The 25,565-nt window shown below is 37.4% G+C and overlaps 2 protein-coding genes across 2 annotated transcripts in view; both read left to right on the top strand.

Annotated features, from left to right (window-relative positions):
* Window positions 1-2,105, top strand: part of aifm2 (apoptosis inducing factor mitochondria associated 2) — a 19,714-nt gene extending 17,609 nt beyond the window's left edge. Inside the window, exon 11 of the mRNA XM_062996132.1 lies at window positions 787-2,105. The gene's annotated coding sequence lies outside the window, so the exon portion shown is untranslated. The remainder of the gene's footprint in view (window positions 1-786) is intronic.
* Window positions 893-25,565, top strand: LOC134315280 (neuroblast differentiation-associated protein AHNAK). The gene is made up of 7 exons (XM_062996367.1): window positions 893-977; window positions 10,420-10,472; window positions 10,704-10,790; window positions 10,871-10,987; window positions 11,758-11,899; window positions 11,978-12,135; window positions 12,227-25,565. The coding sequence occupies exons 1-7, from the start codon at window positions 926-928 to the stop codon at window positions 25,127-25,129; spliced, it is 13,512 nt and encodes a 4,503-aa protein (XP_062852437.1). The 5' UTR covers window positions 893-925; the 3' UTR covers window positions 25,130-25,565.

Genomic DNA, 25,565 nt, shown 5'->3' with positions numbered 1-25,565 from the left:
TGGCCTGAGCTGAGGCTGACGTCACGGTCTGCTCCTTTGTGAGATCACCTTTATTTTTGGACCTGAGCGCTTCATCATTTTGATCTTTCCGGCCATCTTAGATCCATCTTCAAATGGAGGGATCCAAGAAGTGGTGCAGATTGCAAAGTCATTTAGCTCCTATTACAATTTAGTTTATGGCAAACTGAATCACAGGATGCCATAGTCCTTTTAAAATAATGTGTACCTCAGATACACAGTCCAGGTCACAACACTTTTTAACCTTTTTTCTAGTCATCTCATTAATTTCAGGGCACCTGATAGACTGCACGTAAATGTCTTCTCTTCCCGTCCCAAGATGAGAAACCTCATACTGTTTGGTGCAAAATTGAATTAAGGTCCCCAGCTGCATGCATCAGAAAAAAGGTCAATGTTTTTGCCAAGCTTAGACGAATCAGCTAGCGGACTGCCCAGCGTTTGCTTTGCTTTGGTTGGTCTTATCATTCAGGAGGGTGGAGCTGGGGTAGGAGATGGGATGGAAGGAGGGAGGGGTTGACGTAAAACTGGACCGTCAAAACATCCCCCCATCCTTTCCCCCCAAAATCAAGTTTGTGTGCTGCATGGTAGATTGTTTTTTTTTTACCTTGCAGGAGAGGAGACTTAAGCATCAGTGTGCTGTTAACCGGCAAGGATGCAACACGCCATCAGTCAATCCCAGCATAACTTGTTCACCTCTGCCTGAGGCTGTCTTTGACTCTCGCTTCCAAGCTCAGTCTCTTTTTTGTCTGCCTCTCTCTGCATCTTTAGTGAGTGAGAGTGAAGCAAGAGACTGCTGGTTCAACAGCTCCGTGGGGAGTGGACGGAGGCTGCCCGAGCCGGAGCAGCACATTCTGGATCAGACTTTATCGGACGCCTGTCGCAGGATCGTTAAAGGACAGCCGCCACCATGTGTGACTGTTTTCACCTGGCGTTTCCAAACTGGCATGCACCAGCAGCGGGTGGGCATCCTTACTGTGCTTCTTCCTGTCTCTCGTTCTTTCTCTCTTTGATGCGCTTACTTGCTTCTTGCTTGCTATTTTTAGCCCTAACCAGCACTCAGCACTTCTGGCTTGCAGCACACTCTCTCTCTCTTGATCTACAATAACTTAGTATAAGAGTGCAACTGTCTATGTGCTTCTGTGTAAAAAGAAAGTCCTGGTCTGACCTTGTTTACAGCATCTTTGCAAAGCTGACTCCGCAGTGTTTATGGGCGATCTGGGTGTGTCTGCAGTCTAGTGGGTGCGACTGTGTTGTGGGCGTGATCCTAGTCATGCAGAATTGGATGTGAGGTAGACGCAGGATGAAGTGTGTCTGCAGCACTGCAGACTTCTTTAGTAAACATTTGAGCAATGCTATTTGGTTACATCCAACACAATAAACTCGTTGTATAACTTTTGACATCAGTAATTACAATCCAGGATGCATATTTTAGAACGGTTTTATCTAATGATCACATATAGTAGGTTGAAGCTGCTTTAGGAAACTGTTTTGTCAATAATTAAACAGTAAATACATTAAAATATTTTAAAACACGTTCATATTGTGCTGCAAGACACCTTTTAAAGACCTAAGTAGTATCAAATGTTGCACTGTAAGTATGTTGTGAGATTTTTGGACTATATATGGTTAGAGATTTATGGCCTAGATGTTTGTTGTAAGGAAGTCCAGTTCCTCATTTTTGATCAGACTGAGGTCAGCCTAAATGAAATAAATCTATAAATAATATCCTTACATTAGCTAAGCTGACTTAATGCAAGCAAGTTACAAGCATAAACATTCAAGGTGTGATGATGGTGACAATGATTCAATGTAAACATCACGCACAATTACAGCATAAGAAATCTAAAAATAGAGCAGGATCCGCCTCAGTACATATAGTCCCTAGCTTATTGATTTTAGATCCAATGTCCTGCAGAGTCATACATTGTTTTCCTGTAAACTGAGCAACGTATGTATGTGCAGCAACTTAAAAATTTGCTTTTGTTTATTAATACAAATATATGAAACATATATATGTTATAATTTGTACAAATAAGAAATATAAGGATATGCTACCAAGTAGTCCATATAAGGAATGTAAGCAATGTCCTACATGATTGTTTGAGTAAATAGGGTGTGTGCATATTAAACATCAATTTGCTACCGTTGAGTGATGTGAGTCAAAACGATACTGGCATTAGCAAAATTATAATATTGTCAGCGTAGAGCACGGAGTCCTTCTAGTTTGTTTATTAGGATTTTAACATCATGTTTTACACTTTGGTTACATTCATGACAGGAACGGCATCCACTCATTACACAAGATTCATCAGTTCACAAGGTTATATCGAACACAGTCATGGACAATTTAGTGTCTCCAATTCACCACACTTGCATGTCTTTGGACTGTGGGAGGAAACCGGAGCACCAGGAGGACACCCACATCGACACGGGGAGAACATGCAAACGCCACACAGAAAGGACCCGGACCGGCCCAACTGGGGATCGAACCCAGGACCTTCTTGCTGTGAGGCAACAGTGCTACCCACTTAGCCACAGTGCCACACAGAGTCCTTCTAGCTAACATTGTTTACAGTTTTTCAAAATAGTGTAGATTTTAGGTTTATTTTCCCAGAATTGATATCTGACGCCAGTGTACAAATTAAATAAGTGTGAATCAAACTCACAGATAAGGTTTAACTTTAGTACCAGAAGGGTACTTTAAAATTCGTAGTGCATTCATAGTGAAACAACATTGTAGTATGTTTAATCAAAGAGGTGACTTTTTCCCAATTAGTACCCAATTACTTTAAGATAAATGTTTTTGAATAAACCATTGTGGTACCATAACTATGCCTATCTGACATTTAAAAAACACAATCTATTTACCCAATTTACAAGCACTGCATGACTAATTAGCATAGTTTAACTGGCACGACTAGCTTGACTAATTACAGAACATTCTTCAGAGAAGAGCATGAATGCTCTAATCAAAGTATCTAGCTCTGTTCATTATGTTTATACATCTCTATAATTCGGCATGCAGTATATACTGTATATAGCCTTAATCAGCACTTTATTTATCAAATCTAATAAGTAAACTAATTAAATAAAAAGTTAATATATTAAAATGTAAGTAAATGTATTAAGAATAATGTTTTACATGTTTAATGTGGTAAAATTATAAGATGTTACATATTGCAGTTGTAAGATTTATAATACTCAATTTATAAAGCTTGGATAGGTGCCATAATAGATGGTGCATTATTTTCCAAAGTGCATAGTGTGAAAGATGTGAAATAGCTGTACTGTGCTACCCTGTGCTCTTTGAATAACAGCAACTTATGCAGAAAATGAGTGGAAGGGCTGCAGGCTACAACACTTATGAGTCAGCAGAAAGCGCTCTTAAACTGAAGTCACTTAGTTCTCGTTTTAAGTAGAGTGAAAGGGTCTCACATTTTTATGGCTGCGTTACATATAAATAATAAATAATTATGACTGTGCTTATATGCTCTGAGTGCACTAAGACTTATATTGAAGACTAAGTGTGCTAAGACTAAGAAAATATTGGCCGGAGTTATCCTAGTATTTTTAATGTAAAGTAAGTTTTAATGGTGCTTTTGCATTAATGTTCCATGCTTCAGAAAGAAGTTCTCATGTTATGATCTCTTTGATACAGTGCCTTGCAAAAGTATTCAGCCCCCTTGAACTTTTCAACCTTTTGCCACATTTCAGGCTTCAAACATAACGATATGAAATTGTAATTTTTTGTGAAGAATCAACAACAAGTGGGACACAATCGTGAAGTGGAACGAAATTTATTGGATATTTTAAACTTTTTTTAGAAATAAAAAACTAAAAAGTGGGGCGTGCAATATTATTCAGCCCCTTTACTTTCAGTGCAGCAAACTCACTCCAGAAGTTCAGTGAGGATCTCTGAATGATCCAATGTTGACCTAAATGACTGATGGTGATGAATAGAATCCACCTGTGTGTAATCAAGTCTCCGTATAAATGCACCTGCTCTGTGATAGTCTCAGAGTTCTGTTTAAAGCGCAGAGAGCATCATGAAGACCAAGGAACACACCAGGCAGGTCCGAGATACTGTTGTGGAGAAGTTTAAAGCCGGATTTGGATACAAAAAGATTTCCCAAGCTTTAAACATCTCAAGGAGCACTGTGCAAGCGATCATATTGAAATGGAAGGAGTATCAGACCACTGCAAATCTACCAAGACCCGGCCGTCCCTCTAAACTTTCAGCTCAAACAAGGAGAAGACTGATCAGGGATGCAGCCAAGAGGCCCATGATCACTCTGAATGAACTGCAGAGATCTACAGCTGAGGTGGGAGACTCTGTCCATAGGACACAATCAGTCGTACACTGCACAAATCTGGCCTTTATAGAAGAGTGGCAAGAAGAAAGCCATTTCTCAAAGATATCTATAAAAAGTCACCTGGGAGACACACCAAACATGTGGAAGAAGGTGCTCTGGTCAGATGAAACCAAAATCGAACTTTTTGGCCACAATGCAAAACGTTATGTTTGGCGTAAAAGCAACACAGCTCATCACCCTGAACACACCATCCCCACTGTCAAACATGGTGGTGGCAGCATCATGGTTTGGGCCTGCTTTTCTTCAGCAGGGACAGGGAAGATGGTTAAAATTGATGGGAAGATGGATGGAGCCAAATACAGGACCATTCTGGAAGAAAACCTGTTGCAGTCTGCAAAAGACCTGAGACTGGGACGGAGATTTATCTTCCAACAAGACAATGATCCAAAACATAAAGCAAAATCTACAATGGAATGGTTCACAAATAAACGTATCCAGGTGTTAGAATGGCCAAGTCAAAGTCCAGACCTGAATCCCATCGAGAATCTGTGGAAAGAGCTGAAAACTGCTGTTCACAAACGCTCTCACTGAGCTCGAGCTGTTTTGCAAGGAAGAATGGGCAAAAATTTCTGTCTCTCGATGTGCAAAACTGATAGAGACATACCCCAAGCGACTTGCAGCTGTAATCGCAGCAAAAGGTGGCGCTACAAAGTATTAACGCAAGGGGGCTGAATAATATTGCACGCCCCACTTTTCAGTTTTTTATTTCTAAAAAAAGTTTAAAATATCCAATAAATTTCGTTCCACTTCACGATTGTGTCCCACTTGTTGTTGATTCTTCACAAAAAATTACAATTTCATATCGTTATGTTTGAAGCCTGAAATGTGGCAAAAGGTTGAAAAGTTCAAGGGGGCTGAATACTTTTGCAAGGCACTGTATGAGCTGACTGGTATACTCTGTATCAATTAATGTTTTTCTTTAATTAAAAGCATGGGAGCACTGAGTCTCATGTTCTTATAATTAGTAAATTCAGTTCTGTTTCCTTTCATTAAATTAAATTATATTTAAGTGCGACAAGTTCCAGTTGGCTCCGTGTGAACCAATGTTCTGTGTGTTTACAATAAGACTCAGATCTGGTCCAGCTGCACTAATTCTAATCGTGTTATGGCAGTTAACAAGCATTAAGTCTTCTCAGGTGTTCACATAAACAGAAAAACAAGCTCTAACTACTGTAAACATGGTCAAGGGTGATCCACTCATATACTAGATTAAATTGAACAGTGTGGCTTTTTGTTAAAGTCGGAGATTCAAGAAACAGCAAATTTACGTTTGTCGTATGTAAGGCATTATATACTGCATGCCAAATTATAGAGATATAAACAGAATGAACACAGCTAGATGCTTTGATTAGGGCATTCATGCTCTTCTCTGAAGAATGTTCTGTAATTAGTCATGGCTATTCGTGCCAGTTGGACAAATTGGGTAAATAAATTGTGTTTTCAAAATGTCAGATAAGCATAGTTATGTTACCACAATAGTTTCCTCAAAAACAATTATCTTAAGGTAATTGGGTACTTTAAACTAAAACTAGACTGTGAAGAAGTCACCTCTTTGATTAAACATACTACGATGTAATTTCAGAAAGTCTAAAAATAATTACACAATAAATAAAACCACTATGAATTTTAAAGTACTATTCTGGTACTAAAGTTAAACCTGATCTGTGAGTTTGATTCACACTTATTTAATTTGTACACTGGTGTCAGATATAAATTCTCGGAAAATAAACCTAATACACTATACATCCCATTTTTCATAGTGATTATGAATAAATAAAATGTAACATTAACTGCCAGTGTTTTATATTTTTCCAAAAATAATAACCGCCGCTTAGGTGGCGCAGCGGTACACGCTGTTCACCAGAGCTGGGATCTCGAATACATCGTATCGAATTTCGGCTCTGCCTGCCGGCTGAGGCTGAGCGGCCACATGAACAACGATTGGCCTGTTGTTCAGATAGGGACGGGATTAAGCCGGATGGGGACTCTCTTTCAGACTTGTGCGATTAGGACCTCTGCTGGCTGGTTGGTGGTGCCTGCACGGAGATGGGAAAGGAGTGCGGTAGAGGGTGTGGCTCTCCGTACACAGCGCTGTACTGCACTGCACTCGTCAAGTGTAGGTGATAAGATGTTCAATTGCTGTGTACGTGTCAGAGGGGGGGTGGAGCAGCCTCGTCCTACCCAATTAGGAGCATGGACCAGCATTAGTGAGAGGATGATTGATGGGCAGACATTGGATGCGCTAAAGTGGGAGAAAAAGGGAAAAAAAAAAAATAATAATAATAACCTTACTTTGGAATTTAGTTCAGTAACTTTTTCTCTTTAACAAAGATTTTTTTAGGATTTATTAAAGGCAAAACAGGTTTCACTATTTTTTATCAGGTTGAATGTATCAGACATCAATGCCAAGACAATATAGCACAGCTTTCTAAAACCATGAGTGTCTATGTACATTCTATTCTAAATTGTCAAGGTGACCGTTAATAGAAGGTGCTGTTTAAAGTAATAAAGCATGCATAGAAACAATGTAGAATGATACAACTATTGTGTGTTGGCTTTACCTTACATGTACTTGCACAATACATTAATGGATCTAATCAATTTGCTAAATGGGTCATGTAGAGGCCTGACATCTTTTACACAGCACCCTAAAAGCAAATATTTGATTAAGGTGGAACTGCACTTGATATTTAGTAATGTTACACTTCTCAGACCACACAAACACGCATTACTGATTGCAGAGGTGGAATCCGGGAAATAACACATTAAAAAACATCTAAACATGTTAAGGTTAAGCCAGTTAAACCAGTAAATTGTTAAAGTTTGAGTTGTGATTAAATTTTGTTTGGTTTCAAGCAAAGAATACTGTAGTTCAGAGATTTTATAATTATTGATCTAGGTGATCTAGGTGGTCTGGCTACACTTATAAAAGACTTTTGTGTTCCTAAAACATAATCAAATCAACCCTCATGTTCTGTTTGGGGTCCCTGAGACCCCAGAGCTTCTTTAACAGCTCATGAAATATCAGTAGCCTTTTCAATCAGCTTTATACTTTACAACATTTTCTAATTTTATGGAAACTGCAAATAAACAACATTTTTAGATTGATATTGTGTTCTAAACACCCACTAATTTTTACACTTCTGTTTGGGGTATTAGAGACCCTAGCTAAAATACATGAATAAAGTCGATATTGTATCACACAGTTAATTTGATTAACTAATTTGGACCATTAAAAGAAGACATAACAAAAGGGTTAAACCATATCCAAATGAGTATGCTAATTTTATTGGACCTCTATTTAAAGAAATCAAAAATAGCTTAAGCAATTTTAAAATGTGTACAAGTGTTCAAGAATCATTTTTGTAAAAGTTTTTTTAAGTCACAATTTCCTTAAAAGTGTGCATGCTTCCTGCAAGGGCAGGGCTATACAAGTCATTACTGAAATACGGCCAGCATCAGAACAAGAGTGTAGTGGATTAGATCAGTCACAGTTATACTGTCTAGCTGTCTTTACAGTATTTATACTAGGTTATAGCCTGGCACACAATTACTAAGGTGAGTGCACTGTTTTGGTCTGAGTAGAACTAGAATGCAGAATGATTTTAATAAAATACATAGACAATATTTTTGAGATTTTACTTGGTGTCAGTACAGAAAACGTTTTAAATCATCAGAATAAGAATTATAATTTAGTTTTATTTCTGAAATAAAAAAACATCTAGTGAGTTGTACAGATGAAGCCATTTTGACAAAACTAAATGACAGGTAAAATAATGTTAAAAAGTTTACATACACTTTTAAGTGGCAGTCTTTAGATTTTAATGATTTCTGCAACAACTGTTGAATAAAAAAAAGACTGTACCTCCCAGCATGAAGGGACAGGTTTGAGTTTTTTTCCCAACTTTGGCAGAAAGACCACACTTATGTGTATATTGTACTTACAAACCTGTTTGTCAAATTTTCTGAGAACCTGAATTTGCTTGGAATAGACTCCAACAACCCTGAAAATCAGTGCTCTGCTTTCTGAGAACTGTGCAAACTAGCCATATTTATTTGGACACCTAGAAGTTTGTTTGTTTGTTTATTAGGATTTTAACATCATGTTTTACACACTTTGGTTACATTCATGACAGGAACGGTAGTTACTTGTTACACAAGATTCATTAATTCACAAGGTTATATCGAACACAGTCATGGACAATTTAGTATCTCCAGCTCACCTCAACTGCATGTTTTTGGACTGTGGGGGAAATCCGGAGCACCCGGAATAAACCCACGCAGACACGGGGAGAACACCTGGGGATTGAAGCCAGGACCTGCTTGCAGTGGGGCAACAGTGCTACCCACTTAGCCACCATGCTGCCCCACCGAAAAGTAACCAGCTACAGTCAAAAATACTAACTTACAAGGAATAATGAGACCACACCACAAACTTAAATGACCTTGTAGAACATTTAACACCATTACTTTAATAATCCAAGTTGCTGTATTTTTGTATGTGGACCCAACAGATTTTGTCATAAGTTTATAAACCCCATTTCTGGAAAGAAAGTTGGGACATTTTGTAAAATGTAAAAATGTAGGAATCCAGGTCTTTTTTTTATCTCTTAGACCTTTAATTAACTGGCAAAAAAACTAAGAAATGACATTTCAAATACAATTGAAAAACAGTTAAAATCAATATTAAAAAATACAATAAAACCTGCACTTTACCTTTACTTCTTTATTGTTTTGTTACGCTTCGTGGAGATGCTTGATCTCGTAATACCGTATTCCTTTCAGTAAAGGCACATTCACATGAGAAGTGACAAAATAGTGGTGCACAATAGCGGCTGATTAACTTGATTTGATTTTGTTCATTTTAAAAATTAAAAGGTTTAGACAGGAACAAAGTAATGGTGAAAAAATATTAGAGTTACTCTGCTTTGGAAACAACAAGCAACAAAAGCTGGTACCAGGTAGGGGTGTCATGATTGGATATACAGGAGGATCCGCTAATGCAAGCAGATTTTATTACATTTTATTAAAAAAAAAAACATTGTAATTTGATTGCATTTTACAAAATGTAGCCTGCACATGGGCCATTCGTATTGTCTGCGCAGTGCCTGCATACTAGTGACAGAAGTGGTGGCTTGCTGCATGCCCACAAAAGACATATGCTCTCGTGATTCTTCATTTAGTTGTAAAGCCATGGTCACATACTCACATACTTCAGTTTTTTCTAAAATCTAAATTAAATATAAACCTAAACGCTGCCACATCACCCCACTGCTGTGTTCTCTTTACTGGCTTCCTGTAGCTGCACGCATTCAGTTTTAAACAATGATGCTCGTCTACAAAGCCAAAAATGGACCAGCCCCAAGCTACCCTACTTTTGAGGTTTTATAAAACCCTGCTCTGTACCACACAATCTCTGAGCCACTAGTCTTGCTTGCTTGATCCTCCACCCAGAACTCAAGGAAGACAAGCATCAATACTCTTTTCTGTAAATGCACCCAAGTGGTGGAACGAGTTTCCCTTGTCTGTCCGAACATCTGAGTCTCTGGATGTCCTCAAAAGACAATTAAAACAGGGTTTTCAGTAGATTTGTATTCTTGGACTGTTGTCTTTTTAAACTAGAGTAAGGTCATGTTCACTATGGAAGCTCTGGATAAGAGCGTCTGCTAAATGCCGAAAATGTAAATATTGTAATACAATATTCTTTATTTAGATTTATTTGTTACTTTTAAACTTATAGACACTTTAATAAAAACAACAACAATTACAGCAATTACCTAAATACAGTCTAGACTGCTTTCTTAAATACAAGCTATCTGCTAAAGTCTCTGGTGACAGTGTAAGCCCTTAAATTGACTTTTTTAGACAAGAAAGGGTAAACTACTTGAAAGGATGTAGGCTACCTGACTTTTCTCAGGATATTTGCCAGTGGTATTTATCATCATTAATGCTGTCATTTTTGCTATTACATTATCAGAGCTAAGTGTTCTGATTAATAATAAATGCTGTATTTTCAATTTCAAAACAGGTGCTGGACGAAGGCTGAGGGGACCAGAAGAAGACAGTGAAATTCAAGATTCAGTGAGTGTCACTCAAATAAACAATTTTCAGCTATATCAAAATCATGTTTGAATATGTCCAAATACACAAATTCAACACTCAATTGTGTGAGCCATATATCTGGATATTTTTTGGTTTGTGATTATTGAGTTGGATATTCGGATTGGAAATGCACAACAACATTTTTGAGACTAAAGGCAATTTAATCTTCCAAAAAAATTATTGATCATCTATCTTTGTTAATATTAATAGGTATGTGAAGAGCCTGAAATTTTAGAGAGCGAAAGACCTCGTCCTCAAGGCTCATCCCCGATAGAGGAATTTCCAGCTGAAAAACAGGTAGCTAACATGTCTACATGATTTTACAAAGCCTTATTAATGTAGAATGTCTATTATTTATCAATGTATTTTTATGTCAGACTGAAGAGGATCCCTATGACTTACCACACAAAGGTGGAAGCATAAAAAAATCCAAAAAAATTGGTTTTGGAGGTCTGCTTGACAAGCGCACCCCAGCCAAAATGAACGAAACAGAGGTGTGTCTTATAATAATAACAATAATGAATATTTTTAACCATGGTTTTTCATATAGATTTAAAATTTTTAAGTTGCATGTTTAGTTTAAAGATCAAATAATGTGGATAATATACACTGATTAGGCATAACATTATGACCACCTTCCAAATATTGTGTTGGTCCCCCTTTTGCTGCAAAAAACAACCCTGCAACTGTGATGCACTGTGTTTTCTGACACCTTTCTGTCAGAACAAGCATTAACTTCTTCAGCAATTTGAGCTACAGTAGCTCGTCTGTTGGATCGGACCACACGGGCCAGACTTCGCTCCCCACGTGCATCAATTTACCACTGTTTACCACTGTTCCTTCCTTGGACCACTTTTGATAGATACCTCACCCCACAAGAGCTGCAGTTTTGGAGATGCTCTGACCCAGTCGTCTAGCCATCACAATTTGGCTCACTCAAATTTCTACGCTTGTCCATTTTTCACATCAACTTTGAGGATAAAATGTTCACTTGCTGCCTAATATATCCCACCCACTAACAGGTGCTGTGATGAAGAGATAATCAGTTATTATGAGATAATGTTATTCCCTTCACCTGTCAGTGGTCATAATGTTATGCCTGGTCAGTGTAATATCTTCAAAAACACCTTAATCATAACTAATACATAATAAATTGCACTATTAAGGTAATAAATGACTTTTACATACTGATGTATTACATTGGGTAATTATTATCAAATCACTAAATGAATGTAAGTAAATGTAATCTCCATGTGACATACAGAGTGATTCTGAAATGATTGTGACAGCAGTGAAGGAAACATATACCAAGGGCCTAGTTGTGACTGGTGGAAAAAAAGATGGAATCTTCATCAGAGAAGTAAAACCAGATTCACCGGCTTCAAAACTCCTAAGTGTTAAAGAGGGTACATAGAGAATTACAATTAATTAACTGTTCAATTAATGTGTCTTAAAAGTTCTAATGTTCATTTGCATTCCTCTAGGTGATCAAATACTTAGTGCTACTATATACTTTGATAATGTGTCCCATGAAGATGCACTTCATATACTTGAACATGCTCAGCCATATAAAATGGAGTTCTGTTTAAAACGCAGAGTGATATCAACTGTACCCAAACCTGCTGAAACTGCACTTTCAGAGGTAACTGTTCAAATACAGTTCTTGTCTTTCAGATATTAATTCAATTTATGTCATGTAAACTACCTAGTTTTTCTTGTTTAATGTCAATTAGGGCAAAGATGGGGGTTCACCAAAGATGAGAGGTCAGAGAAGGATGAAAAAACAACAAGACCGCATCTCCTGGCCAAAGTTTCCTTCCTTTGGTAAGGGGCATAAAGCACAATTTAGAAGATCTCACAGCACTTCAGAAGCAGAGGAACAAAGGAAATTAGAAATAAGCCCACCAACAAGTGATGCAGAATCCCCATTCAAATCACCACTGAAATCTCCAGATTTAAAAGACAAGAGAAAGAAGCACAAAGTCAAACTAAAAATGAAGATGAAAGGCCACAGAAGCAAGTCTGAAGAGGAACCACATAAAACTGAGAAGGAGCCAGCGTCAGAGGTTCTGGTGGTTTTGGAAAATCAAGATGGTGAGGTTGTATTAGAGGAAAATGTTTCAGATGAATTTGTAAAAAAATCTGAATATGAAGTTGCTTCAAAGATTGAAAATGAACAGACATTACCAAGTTTGTCAGAAATAGAAGGACAACATGAGGTTAATTTAATTAGTTTAGGGAATACATTAAAGACAACTAACATTCCCGTGGCTCTTTTAGAGAGAGAAAAAACTGAGTGCTCAGAAATGAAACTTAGAATTAATGAGGGGGAGATATTTGAAGTCGAAACAGAGAACCAGTCTCTTTTACCTGAACATAGAACCTTTGAACCATCAACTTTTGACAGTATTATACCACAGACAGCAAAAGAAACACCTCAGCTTGATACTGATTCAAGCAAACAGGAAAAAGACAAAGACAGTACAGACAAAAACCTGGAATACAAAAATGTAGAACTTAGCATCCCAACTTTTTCAGATGTAGAAGAAGAAAAGAAATCGTTAACTATTGGTAGTGAAAAGCAGCAGAAGGAGAAAAACATACATGAAAATGCGAGTTATGGGATTCGAACCAGAGGTCCTCTCGCAGGCATGGCAACATCGAAGACCCACTTCATAAATACCCTAAATGGGCTTCAATTCATGTCACCTGACACAGGTTGTGATGTGACTACAGAGGATTCACATCTAAAGTTAAAAACTTCTGATGCAATTTCAGCTAATTTAGATAAAACATTTGAATTAAAGTTCAGATTGCCCAATATAGATCTTTCTGCATTTGAAAATCATGAAACAATAAAAATGACAGAAACTGAAACAATTAAGACCCGCCTTCCAAAACGAGAAGAGATTGAGATTCCAGGAATGGAAGCTAAAGAATTAAAGCAAAATATTCCTGAAATTAAAGTACAAAATATTGAGAAAATTATAAACATAACTAAGAAAAGGGAAATCCAGGATTCACAAATAAAGGAAGAGTTCAATGTTAGGGATGTCAAAGAGGCTGTTTCCAAATTTCCAGCTTTTAAACTACCAGAGAGGGACATTACAGGAGTGCTTGTGCAAAGAGAAATCAAAATAATGGAAATGAAGGCAGATAAGTCTAACTTGACCCCTAAGGGATCTCCTAGTAAAATACTGATCACAAGTACACCTAGTAGCACTACAATTACTGAAAGCAAAATAGGCAAAGAAATTTCATCGCCTTCGGCTGCTGTGGGTAATGAAAATGCTATGACAATCCCAAAAGTTGATCTACCTTATATTGATGATCAAATAATAACTGATACCCATATAAACTACAAAAAGCCAACAAGGAAAACCCAAGTAGAACCTGATAAGATGCTGAAGACAGATGATAGGGAACTTATAGATGTGAATTTTAAACTTCCAAAGCGTGAAGATATTGAAATACCGGGAATGGAAGCCATAAAGGAATGTAATGTACAAAACACAGAGGACAAAACAGCCAAAGACACAGCCCTATATCAAGTGCCAGAACAGTCTGGAGACATCAGAAGTTCCCTCTTATTACAGCAGGAAAATGTTTACACTGTGATCAAATCTGATGCTGAAAAGGGCAAAAAGCCCAAAACTAAAAAACATGGTGACATAAAAGGGCAGGAAAAGAAATCAAAGAGACCAAAAACAACACTGTCAAGCACTGGGATACCAAAACCTGAATTTGCTTTTCCAGAAAGTGGCATTGTACTAGAAGTAAAGGAGGATTCTTCTAAAAAGGATGAAGCAGCAATCAAGACAATTGGTGAGACAAAAATAATTACTGACAAACAAATTAAAACATCAGAAATAAGACTACCCAAAAATTTAGTATCTGACCCAAATAAGAGTGTTAATGTAGGACAGGAAATCAATGTCTTAGAAGACAACCCCCCTTTACCAGAGGAAGGTGTAAAAGAAGCAAAAGCAGATCAAACTGTGAGGGACACGACAAAAGAAAAAGTTTTCTCTCCAACTAAATTTAAAATCCCTTCAATCACCCTTCCACAATTTGGAGCTAAAACTTCAAAGGCAGCAATAGACGTCTCTCCTATGGATGTGCAATTTAAAGACACTGAAATAAGTTCACATAAAGAACAAAAATTACCAACTGAGCCACCATCATTTTGCACAGAAAAACATGTAAACAAAGATGTATCTGTGAAGCCTAAAGACACTGAAGATATCCAAGACAAGAAATTCAAATTGCCAAAATTTGAAATTAGTTTCCCAGAGGTAAAAGCACCAAAAATTACATTAGGAGTATCAAAAAAAGAGAGTGAAGCTGAGGTGAGTCCCCAAAATGTTGATATTTCTTTACCAGAAGGAAGTGAAAATGTAAAAGGAGCCAACACAAACATTGAAATGTCAAAGGATGATTCTGATCAAAAAGATTTCAAAAAGTTTGGTTCTCCATCAAGGTTTAAACTTCCTTCAATCTCCTTTCCAAAATTTGGAGCTAAGTCTTCAAAGGTGGCAGCAGAGGCCTCAGAAATGGATTTAGGTGAAATAAAGAGACCTGAAATAAATGTACCAGAAACAGAGGTTGAATTGTCAGCTGACCCAGTATTAGCTGATGTACATAAAAAAACTAAACCGGTCAGTGTAGAAATTAAAGATCAGAAAATTCAAAGTGAAAGTATAGATAGTACGTTTAAAATGCCAAAGTTTGGAATCAGATTACCTGAGGTGAAAGGGCCAAAAATAGATTTAGGTTTCAAGAAAGCAGAAACCGAAATTTCTGTACCTGAGGGAAAGGTAGAAGTGCATCCACCTGATGTTAATAAACCAGATGTAACAGCTGAAGTGAAAGCAGACCTGCCAGAAATAGATTCTAAATGTCTTGAAGTAAAAATTAAGAAACCAGGGTTTACTCTTCCTACAACTGGACTTGGTAAATCAGAAATAAAGGCTCCAGTAGTTGACAGTAGTTTGACTCTGCCAAATGCAGATGTGACTGTACCAGAGGCAGGTATCGAAATGGAGATACCAAACACTGACATTAAATTGTCAGAAAAAGACACTGGACAGAAAGAATCAACAAAGTTTGGATCTCCAACAAAGTTTAAACTTCCTTCAATCTCCCTTCCAAAAATTGGAGTCAGACTTCCAAAAGCAACGGTAGAGGTTTCTGATGTGGATGTAGATGTTAAGGGACCTGAAATAAATGTACCAGATGCAGAGCCAAAATTATCAATTGATCCACTTTCAGTTAAAATAAAAGGGCCAGATGTAAACAAAGAGGCAAAAGCTCTCAATGTGGAAATAAAAGAGCAAGATATCCCAATCAAAGATCAAGAAAGTACATTCAATATACCAAAATTTGGGATCAGACTACCTGAAGTGAAAGGGCCAAAAATCGATTTAAGGTTTAAGAAAGCAGAAACTGACATTTCTGTACCTGAGGGAAAGATAGAAGTGCATCCACTTGAAGTTAATAAACCAGATGTAACAGCTGAAGTGAAAGCAGACCTGCCAGAAATAGATTCTAAAGGTCTTGATATAAATATAAAGAGACCAGGATTTACTTTTCCATCAATTGGATTTGGTAAATCAGAAATAAAGGCTCCAGTAGTTGATGTGACTCTGCCAAATGCAGATGCGACTCTACCAGAGGCAAAAATAGAAATGGAGATACCAAACACTGACATTAAATTGTCAAAAGAAGACTCTGGACAGAAAGATTCAACAAAGTTTGGATCTCCAACAAAGTTTAAACTTCCTTCAATCTCCTTCCCAAAAATTGGAGTCAAACTTCCAACAGCAAAGGTAGAGGTTTCTAATGTGGATGTAGATGTTAAGGGACCTGAAATAAATTTACCGGATGCAGAGCCAAAATTATCAATTGATCCACTTTCAGTTGAAATAAAAAGACCAGATGTAGACAAAGAGGCAAATGATCTCAGCGTGGAAATAAAAGAGCAGGACATCCCAATCAAGGGTCAAGACAGTACATTCAATATACCAAAATTTGGGATCAGACTACCTGAGGTGAAAGGGCCAAAAATAGATGTAAGTTTTAAGAAAGCAGAAACTTATATTTCTGTACCTGAGGGAAAGGTAGAAGTGCATCCGCCTGATGTTATTAAACCAGATGTAACAGCTGAAGTGAAAGCAGACCTGCCAGAAATAGATTCTAAAGGTCTTGATATAAAAATAAAGAAACCAGGATTTACTTTTCCCTCAATTGGATTTGGTAAATCAGAAATGAAGGCTCCAGAAGTTGATGTGACTCTGCCAAATGCAGACGTGTCTCTACCAGAAGCAAGTATAGAAATGGAGGGACCACATACTGACATTCAATTGTCAAAAGAAGACTCTGGACAGAAAGATTCAACAAAGTTTGGATCTCCAACAAAGTTTAAACTTCCTTCAATCTCCCTCCCAAAAATTGGAGTCAAACTTCCAAAAGCAAAGGTAGAGGTTTCTGATGTGGATGTAGATGTTAAGGGACCTGAAATAAATGTACCGGATGCAGAGCCAAAATTATCAGTTAAGCCACTTTCAGTTGAAATAAAAGGACCAGATGTAGACAAAGAGGCAAATGATCTCAGTGTTGAAATAAAAGAGCAGGACATCCCAATCAAGGGTCAAGACAGTACATTCAACTTGCCAAAATTTGGGATTAGACTACCTGAGATGAAAGGGCCAAAAATAGATTTAAGTTTCAAGAAAGCAGACACCAAAATTTCTGTACCTGAGGGAAAGGTAGAAGTGCATCCACCTGAAGTTAATAAACCAGATGTAACAGCTGAAGTGAAAGCAGACCTGCCAGAAATAGATTCTAAAGGTGTTGATATAAAAATAAAGAGACCAGGGTTTACTTTTCCCTCAATTGGATTTGGTAAATCAGAAATAAAGGCTCCAGAAGTTGATGTGACTCTGCCAAATGCAGACGTGTCTCTACCAGAGGCAAGTATAGCAATAGAGGGACCACATACTGACATTAAATTGTCAAAAGAAGACTCTGGACAGAAAGATTCAACAAAGTTTGGATCTCCAACAAAGTTTAAACTTCCTTCAATCTCCCTCCCAAAAATTGGAGTCAAACTTCCAAAAGCAAAGGTAGAGGTTTCTGATGTGGATGTAGATGTTAAGGGACCTGAAATAAATGTACCAGATGCAGAGCCAAAATTATCAATTGAGCCACTTTCAGTTGATGTGTCTCTACCAGAGGCAAGTATAGAAATGGAGGGACCAAACACTGACATTAAATTGTCAAAAAAAGACTCTGGACAGAAAGAGTCAACAAAGTTTGGTTCTCCAACAAAGTTTAAACTTCCTTCAATCTCCCTCCCAAAAATTGGAGTCAAACTTCCGAAAGCAAAGGTAGAGGTTTCTGATGTGGATGTAGATGTTAAAGGACCTGAAATAAATGTACTGGATGCAGAGCCAAAATTATCAATTGAGCCACTTTCAGTTGATGTGTCTCTACCAGAGGCAAGTATAGAAATGGAGGGACCAAACACTGACATTAAATTGTCAAAAAAAGACTCTGGACAGAAAGATTCAACAAAGTTTGGTTCTCCAACAAAGTTTAAACTTCCTTCAATCTCCCTCCCAAAAATTGGAGTCAAACTTCCGAAGGCAAAGGTAGAGGTTTCTGATGTGGATGTAGATGTTAAAGGACCTGAAATAAATGTACCGGATGCAGAGCCAAAATTATCAATTGAGCCACTTTCAGTTGATGTGTCTCTACCAGAGGCAAGTATAGAAATGGAGGGACCAAACACTGACATTAAATTGTCAAAAAAAGACTCTGGACAGAAAGATTCAACAAAGTTTGGTTCTCCAACAAAGTTTAAACTTCCTTCAATCTCCCTCCCAAAAATTGGAGTCAAACTTCCGAAGGCAAAGGTAGAGGTTTCTGATGTGGATGTAGATGTTAAAGGACCTGAAATAAATGTACCGGATGCAGAGCCAAAATTATCAATTGAGCCACTTTCAGTTGATGTGTCTCTACCAGAGGCAAGTATAGAAATGGAGGGACCAAACACTGACATTAAATTGTCAAAAAAATACTCTGGACAGAAAGATTCAACAAAGTTTGGTTCTCCAACAAAGTTTAAACTTCCTTCAATCTCCCTCCCAAAAATTGGAGTCAAACTTCCGAAGGCAAAGGTAGAGGTTTCTGATGTGGATGTAGATGTTAAAAAACCTGAAATAAATGTACCGGATGCAGAGCCAAAATTATCAACTGATCCACTTTCAGTTAAAATAAAAGGGCCAGATGTAGACAAAGAGGCAAAAGCTCTCAATGTGGAAATAAAAGAGCAGGACATCCCAATCAAGGGTCAAGAAAGTACATTCAGTATACCAAAATTTGGGATTAGACTACCTGAGGTGAAAGGGCCAAAAATCGATTTAAGTTTCAAGAAAGCAGAAACCGAAATTTCTGTACCTGAGGGAAAGGTAGAAGTGCATCCACCTGAAGTTAATAAACCAGATGTAACAGCTGAAGTGAAAGCAGACCTGCCAGAAATAGATTCTAAAGGTCTTGATATAAACATAAAGAAACCAGGATTTACTTTTCCCTCAATTGGATTTGGTAAATCAGAAATGAAGGCTCCAGAAGTTGATGTGACCCTGCCAAATGCAGACGTGTCTCTACCAGAGGCAAGTATAGAAATGGAGGGACCACATACTGATATTCAATTGTCAAAAGAAGACTCTGGACAGAAAGATTCAACAAGGTTTGGATCGCCAACAAAGTTTAAACTTCCTTCAATCTCCCTCCCAAAAATTGGAGTCAAACTTCCAAAAGCAAAGGTAGAGGTTTCTGATGTGGATGTAGATGTTAAGAGACCTGAAATAAATGTACCAGATGCAGAGCCAAAATTATCAATTGAGCCACTTTCAGTTGATGTGTCTTTACCAGAAGCAAGTATAGAAATGGAGGGCCTACACAGTGACATTAAATTGTCAAAAGAAGACTCTGGACAGAAAGAGTCAACAAAGTTTGGTTCTCCAACAAAGTTTAAACTTCCTTCAATCTCCTTTCCAAAAATTGGAGTCAAACTTCCAAAAGCAAAGGTAGATGTTTCTGATGTGGATGTAGATGTTAAGAAACCTGAAATAAATGTACCGGATGCAGAGTCAAAATTATCAATTGATCCACTTTCAGTTAAAATAAAAGGACCAGATGTAGACAAAGAGGCAAATGATCTTAGTGTGGAAATAAAAGAGCAGGACATCCCAATCAAGGGTCAAGAAAGTACATTTAATATACCAAAATATGGAATCAAATTACCTGAGGTGAAAGGGCCAAAAATAGATTTAAGTTTTAAGAAAGCAGAAACTGAAATGTCTGTCCCTGAGGGAAAGGTAGAAGTGCATCCACCTGATTTTAATAAACCAGATGTAACAGCTGAAGTGAAAGCAGACCTGCCAGAAATAGATTCTAAAGGTCTTGATATAAAAATAAAGAGACCAGGATTTACTTTTCCCTCAATTGGATTTGGTAAATCAGAAATGAAAGCTCCAGAAGTTGATGTGACTCTGCCAAATGCAGACGTGTCTCTACCAGAAGCAAGTATAGAAATGGAGGGACCACATACTGACATTCAGTTGTCAAAAGAAGACTCTGGACAGAAAAATTCAACAAAGTTTGGATCTCCAACAAAGTTTAAACTTCCTTCAATCTCCCTCCCAAAAATTGGAGTCAAACTTCCAACAGCAAAGGTAGAGGTTTCTGATGTGGATGTAGATGTTAAGGGACCTGAAATAAATTTACCGGATGCAGAGCCAAAATTATCAATTAAGCCACTTTCAGTTGAAATAAAAGGGCCAGATGTAGACAAAGAGGCAAAAGCTCTCAATATGGAAATTAAAGAGCAGGACATCTCGATCAAGGGTCAAGACAGTACATTCAACTTGCCAAAATTTGGGATTAGACTACCTGAGGTAAAAGGACCAAAAATAGATTTCAGTTTAAAGAAAGCAGAAACTGAAATTTCTGTACCTGAGGGAAAGGTAGAAGTGCATCCACCTGAAGTTAATAAACCAGATGTAACAGCTGAAGTGAAAGCAGACCTGCCAGAAATAGATTCTAAATGTCTTGATATAAAAATAAAGAGACCAGGATTTACTTTTCCCTCAATTGGATTTGGTAAATCAGAAATAAAGGCTCCAGAAGTTGATGTGACTCTGCCAAATGCAGACGTGTCTCTACCAGAGGCAAAAATAGAAATGGAGAGACCACATACTGACATTCATTTGTCAAAAGAAGACTCTGGACAGAAAGATTCAACAAGGTTTGGATCGCCAACAAAGTTTAAACTTCCTTCAATCTCCCTCCCAAAAATTGGAGTCAAACTTCCAAAAGCAAAGGTAGAGGTTTCTGATGTGGACGTAGATGTTAAGGGACCGGAAATAAATGTACCAGATGCAGAGCCAAAATTGTCAATTGAGCCACTTTCAGTTGATGTGTCTCTACCAGAGGCAAGTATAGAAATGGAGGGACCAAACACTGACATTAAATTGTCAAAAGAAGGCTCTGGACAAAAAGAATCAACAAAGTTTGGATCTCCAACAAAGTTTAAACTTCCTTCAATCTCCTTCCCCAAATTTGGAACCAAAGCTCCAAAAGCAAAAGTAGAGGTTTCTGATGTGGATGTAGAGGGACCTGAAATAAATGTACCAGATGCAGAGCCAAAATTATCAGTTGAGCCACTTTCAGTTGAAATAAAAGGACCAGATGTAGACAAAGAGGCAAAAGCTCTCAATGTGGAAATAAAAGAGCAGGGTATCTTAATTAAGGGTCAAGAAAGTACATTTAACTTGCCAAAATTTGGGATTAGACTACCTGAGGTGAAAGGACCAAAAATAGATTTCAGTTTTAAGAAAGCAGAAACCGAAATTGGTAAATCGGAAATAAAGGCTCCAGAAGTTGATGCGACTCTGCCAAATGCAGACGTGTCTCTACCAGAGGCAGGTATAGAAATGGAGATACCAGACACTGATATTCAATTGTCAAAAGAAGACTCTGGACAGAAAGATTCAACAAAGTTTGGATCTCCAACAAAGTTTAAACTTCCTTCAATTTCTCTTCCAAAAATTGGAGTCAAACTTCCAAAAGCAAAGGTAGAGGTTTCTGATGTGGATGTAGATGTTAAGGGACCTGAAATAAATGTACCAGATGCAGAGCCAAAATTATCAATTGATCCACTTTCAGTTGATGTGACTCTACCAGAGGCAAGTATAGAAATGGAGGGACCAAACACTGACATTAAATTGTCAAAAAAAGACTCTGGACAAAAAGATTCAACAAAGTTTGGTTCTCCAACAAAGTTTAAACTTCCCTCAATCTCCTTTCCAAAATTTGGAACCAAAGCTTCAAAAACAAAGGTAGAGGTTTCCGATATGGATGTAGAGGGACCTGAAATAAATGTACCAGATGCCAAGTTACAATTGCCAAGTGAGCAACTATCAGTTGCTATAAAAGGACCTGATATGAACAAAGAGGCAAAATCTGTTAGTGTGGAAATAAAAGACCAGGACTTTAAAACAGAGGGAGAAGACAGTACATTCAAACTGCCAAAATTTGAGTTCAGCTTACCTGAGATAAAAGGACCAAAAATTGATTTTCAAAAAAAAGGTTCAAAGGAAGGAACCAACGTTTCTGTATCAATGGGAAAGGTTGATGTGTATCCACCTGATGTTAATGTAACAGCTGAAGTAAAAGCAGACATACCAGAAATGGATTCTAAAGCTTTTGAGGTGAAAATGAAAAGACCAGGATTTACTTTTCCTACATTTGGATCTGGTAAATCAGAAATTCAGGCTGCAGAAGCTGATTTGAATCTGCCAAAGGTTGATGTGTCATTACTAGAGGCAAGTGCAGAAATAGATGGACAAAATACAGATCTTACGTTATCAAAGAAAGACTCTGGACAAAAAGATTCAGCAAAGTTTGGTTCTCCAACAAAGTTTAAACTTCCTTCAATCTCCTTCCCCAAATTTGGAACCAAAGCTTCAAAACCAAAGGCAGAGGTTTCTGATGTTGATGTAGATGTTAAGGGACCTGAAATAAATGTACCAGATGCCGAGTTAAAATTGCCAGCTAAGTCACTATCAGTCGATATAAAAGAACCTGATGTGGATAAGGAGGCAAAATCTGTCAGTGTGGAAATAAAAGACCAGGACTTTCAAATAGAGGGAAAAGACAGTACATTCAAATTGCCAAAATTTGGAATCAGCCTTCCTGAGATAAAAGGACCAAAAATTGATTTTAGTAAAAAGAAAGCAGACATTGAAATTTCTGCACTGGAAGGAATGGTAGAAATTCATCAGCCCACTGTTAATGTACAAGATGTTAAAGCTGAAGTTAAAGCAAACTGTCCAGAAGTGTCTTTACCAGAGGCAAGTATAGAAATAAAAGAACAAAATGCAGACAATAAATTGTCAAAAGAAGGACAAAAAGATTCAACAAAGTTTGGTTCTCCAACAAAGTTTAAACTTCCTTCAATCTCCCTTCCAAAATTTGGAGCCAAAGTTCCAAAGCTGTCGTCGGAGGTCTCTGATGTGGATGTAGATGTTAAAAAAACTGAAAAAGGTTTACCAGATGCAGAGCCAGAAGCTGATGTGATTTTGCCAAGTGTTGATGTGTCTTTACCAGAGGGAAGTCAACAACAATCAAAGAAAGAGTCTAAGCAAAAAGATTCAAAGTTTGGTTCTCCAACAAAGTTCAAACTTCCTTCAATCTCCTTCCCCAAATTTGGAGCAAAAGTTACAAAGGTGACAGCAGAAGAACCTGAGAGACCAGATGCAGAAATAAAATTGACAACTGAGCCAATAAAAGAACAGGACATTCTAATCACTGGTCAAGAAAGCCTTCTTGAGGTGAAAGGACCAACAACTGATTTAGGTTCTGACATGATAGAGGCTAAGATTTCTGAAATGCATCCATCTGATGTTAAAGTGCAAGATATAACAACTGAAGTGAAAGCAGACCTACCAGAGGTAGATTCAAAAGTTCCTGGAGTAAAAGTTAAGATGAGTGGATTTTCATTACCAAAGTTTGGGTTTTCTAAATCCGAGTCATCAGAAGCTGATGCAAGTCTTCAAAATGTTAATGTGTCTTTACCACAGGAAAGTGCAGAAATAGAAGAACCTAATACAGAAGATGTTGGGCAAAAAGCTTCAGGAAAATTTGATTCTCCAACTAAATTTAAACTTCCCTCTATTAAATTTCCTAAATTTGAACTTCAAGTTACAAAGGAGACAGTAGATAAATCTTCTGTTGAGGTAGATGTTAAACCACCCGAAATATCAGACTCAGAGCTAAAATTGTCAGCCCAGCCACTCGACCAAACTGTGGACATTAAACTGTCAAATGTAGACCTAAAAGGGACCACACAATTACCTGATGAGAGGGATCATGATGTGGAAATAAACAATAAAGTAGAAACATCAGAAATGGCAAAGATCAGTATTTCTACATCTAAATCTCAGTATAGAGATCAAGATTCTTTTATGAGTGGTAATGTTCCAGGTGTCACATTAGAACAAAAATCTCCCAAAACTTTACTGCCATCGTTTGGAGATATTGTCAAAGCATTTGATGTTGAATTTTATATTCCCACATTAGATGAAATTGAAGAAGCCAAGAAATATACTTCAGAATCTCTAAAGCTGGAATATGACTCCGGGATTAGTCAGCCTTCAGTTTATGGTAATGAAGGGGTAAATTTAGACATAACTACTGAAAAGAAAGAAAAGCAAACTGAGGATAAACTAAACAAAAACATTGTTTTTGAGTTTTCTTCTACAACAGTAAAAGTTGATGGAAAAGAAACATTTCAACCACCCAATACAGCTGAAGAGAGTCCCATCAATGACCTGAATGACAAAGATGCTGAGCAGAGTTCCACAAGAGAGGTTGAAGTGGACAGCCCAACTTTGTCACTGAGGTCATCTGATGCTTTTGCAGATGTAAGTTCGGCCCCAATAACTGAACAGATTACTAGCCCAACAAAAGTAAAGGTAAAATATTCTGAATCTACTGCAGCTGCTGAAGTAAGTGACGTACACAGTGAAGTTTTTACTTTAACAGCCAGAACTGAACTAATAACCATAGTGCCTCATCAACCAGAAAAAGTCAACATTCCATTTTCATCTGAAGCATCCTCTTCTTCTCTGGACACTCTCAAAGAGATGTCAGGAAAAATGCACATAATTAAAAACTATGTGCAATCTGAATCAGACACCGCAATCCTCACTAACACAGATACACAGAACATACAAACCCTGTTTTCTAAAAGTGTAGCAGAATCCGTGTTGTCTGTTGAGAAAACCACAGTGCAAAAAGAACGTACGCTTGTAGAGAAGCATGTTGTGAAAGAAATGTTTGGTGATGACGAGGATTCACCTCTTGTCATGCAGAAAATACAGATTTTTGAAGGAGCGCCTATACTAGATGACACTACATACTCAATTAAAAAGTTGAGAGACACAGTACACTCTGAAAAAATGCGATTTTTTGAGAGTGGAGAGTCGAGTAAGACAATCGTTGTGAGCACTGAAACAAAGATTTTAAAACGTGCAGATTTTTCTAAAGAGGAGAGTGAGGAGAAATGAACCTGTAGGTAAATATCTGTCATGTCTTAATTTGTGGTTGTTTAATACCAGATTTACTGGTTTTAGGATTCTGGGTGCATTTGTTTTCTGTGTATAGCCTGACGTGTATGCAGATAAAGCAATGACAATGTTTTGTGGACAAGTACTAATTAAACTGTAAACTAACCTAAATAAATCATTAAACTAAAGATAACTTCAGTAAAACTTAGAGCAGATCAGCATGGGCACAAAATACAGCTTTCTCTGTGAAAATTGTTTAGTGTTGTCTCAGCCATATACAAGCACTTTTACATGTAAAGCTGTTTATAAATAGGAATATATAACATTGTCATGTAGTAGTATACTTTTAAGCATATATTTTGTTTGATTACCTAACTACAAACATCTACACACGCTCAGCTCTGTAAAGCCGATAAAATAAAATAATATAAATATA

The sequence above is a fragment of the Trichomycterus rosablanca genome, chromosome 5 (genome assembly GCF_030014385.1).
Source record: "Trichomycterus rosablanca isolate fTriRos1 chromosome 5, fTriRos1.hap1, whole genome shotgun sequence".
NCBI classification, from domain to species: Eukaryota; Metazoa; Chordata; class Actinopteri; order Siluriformes; family Trichomycteridae; genus Trichomycterus; species Trichomycterus rosablanca.
The sequence above is the reverse complement of the archived record's forward strand: the minus strand, read 5'-3'. Positions and strand labels throughout refer to the sequence as shown.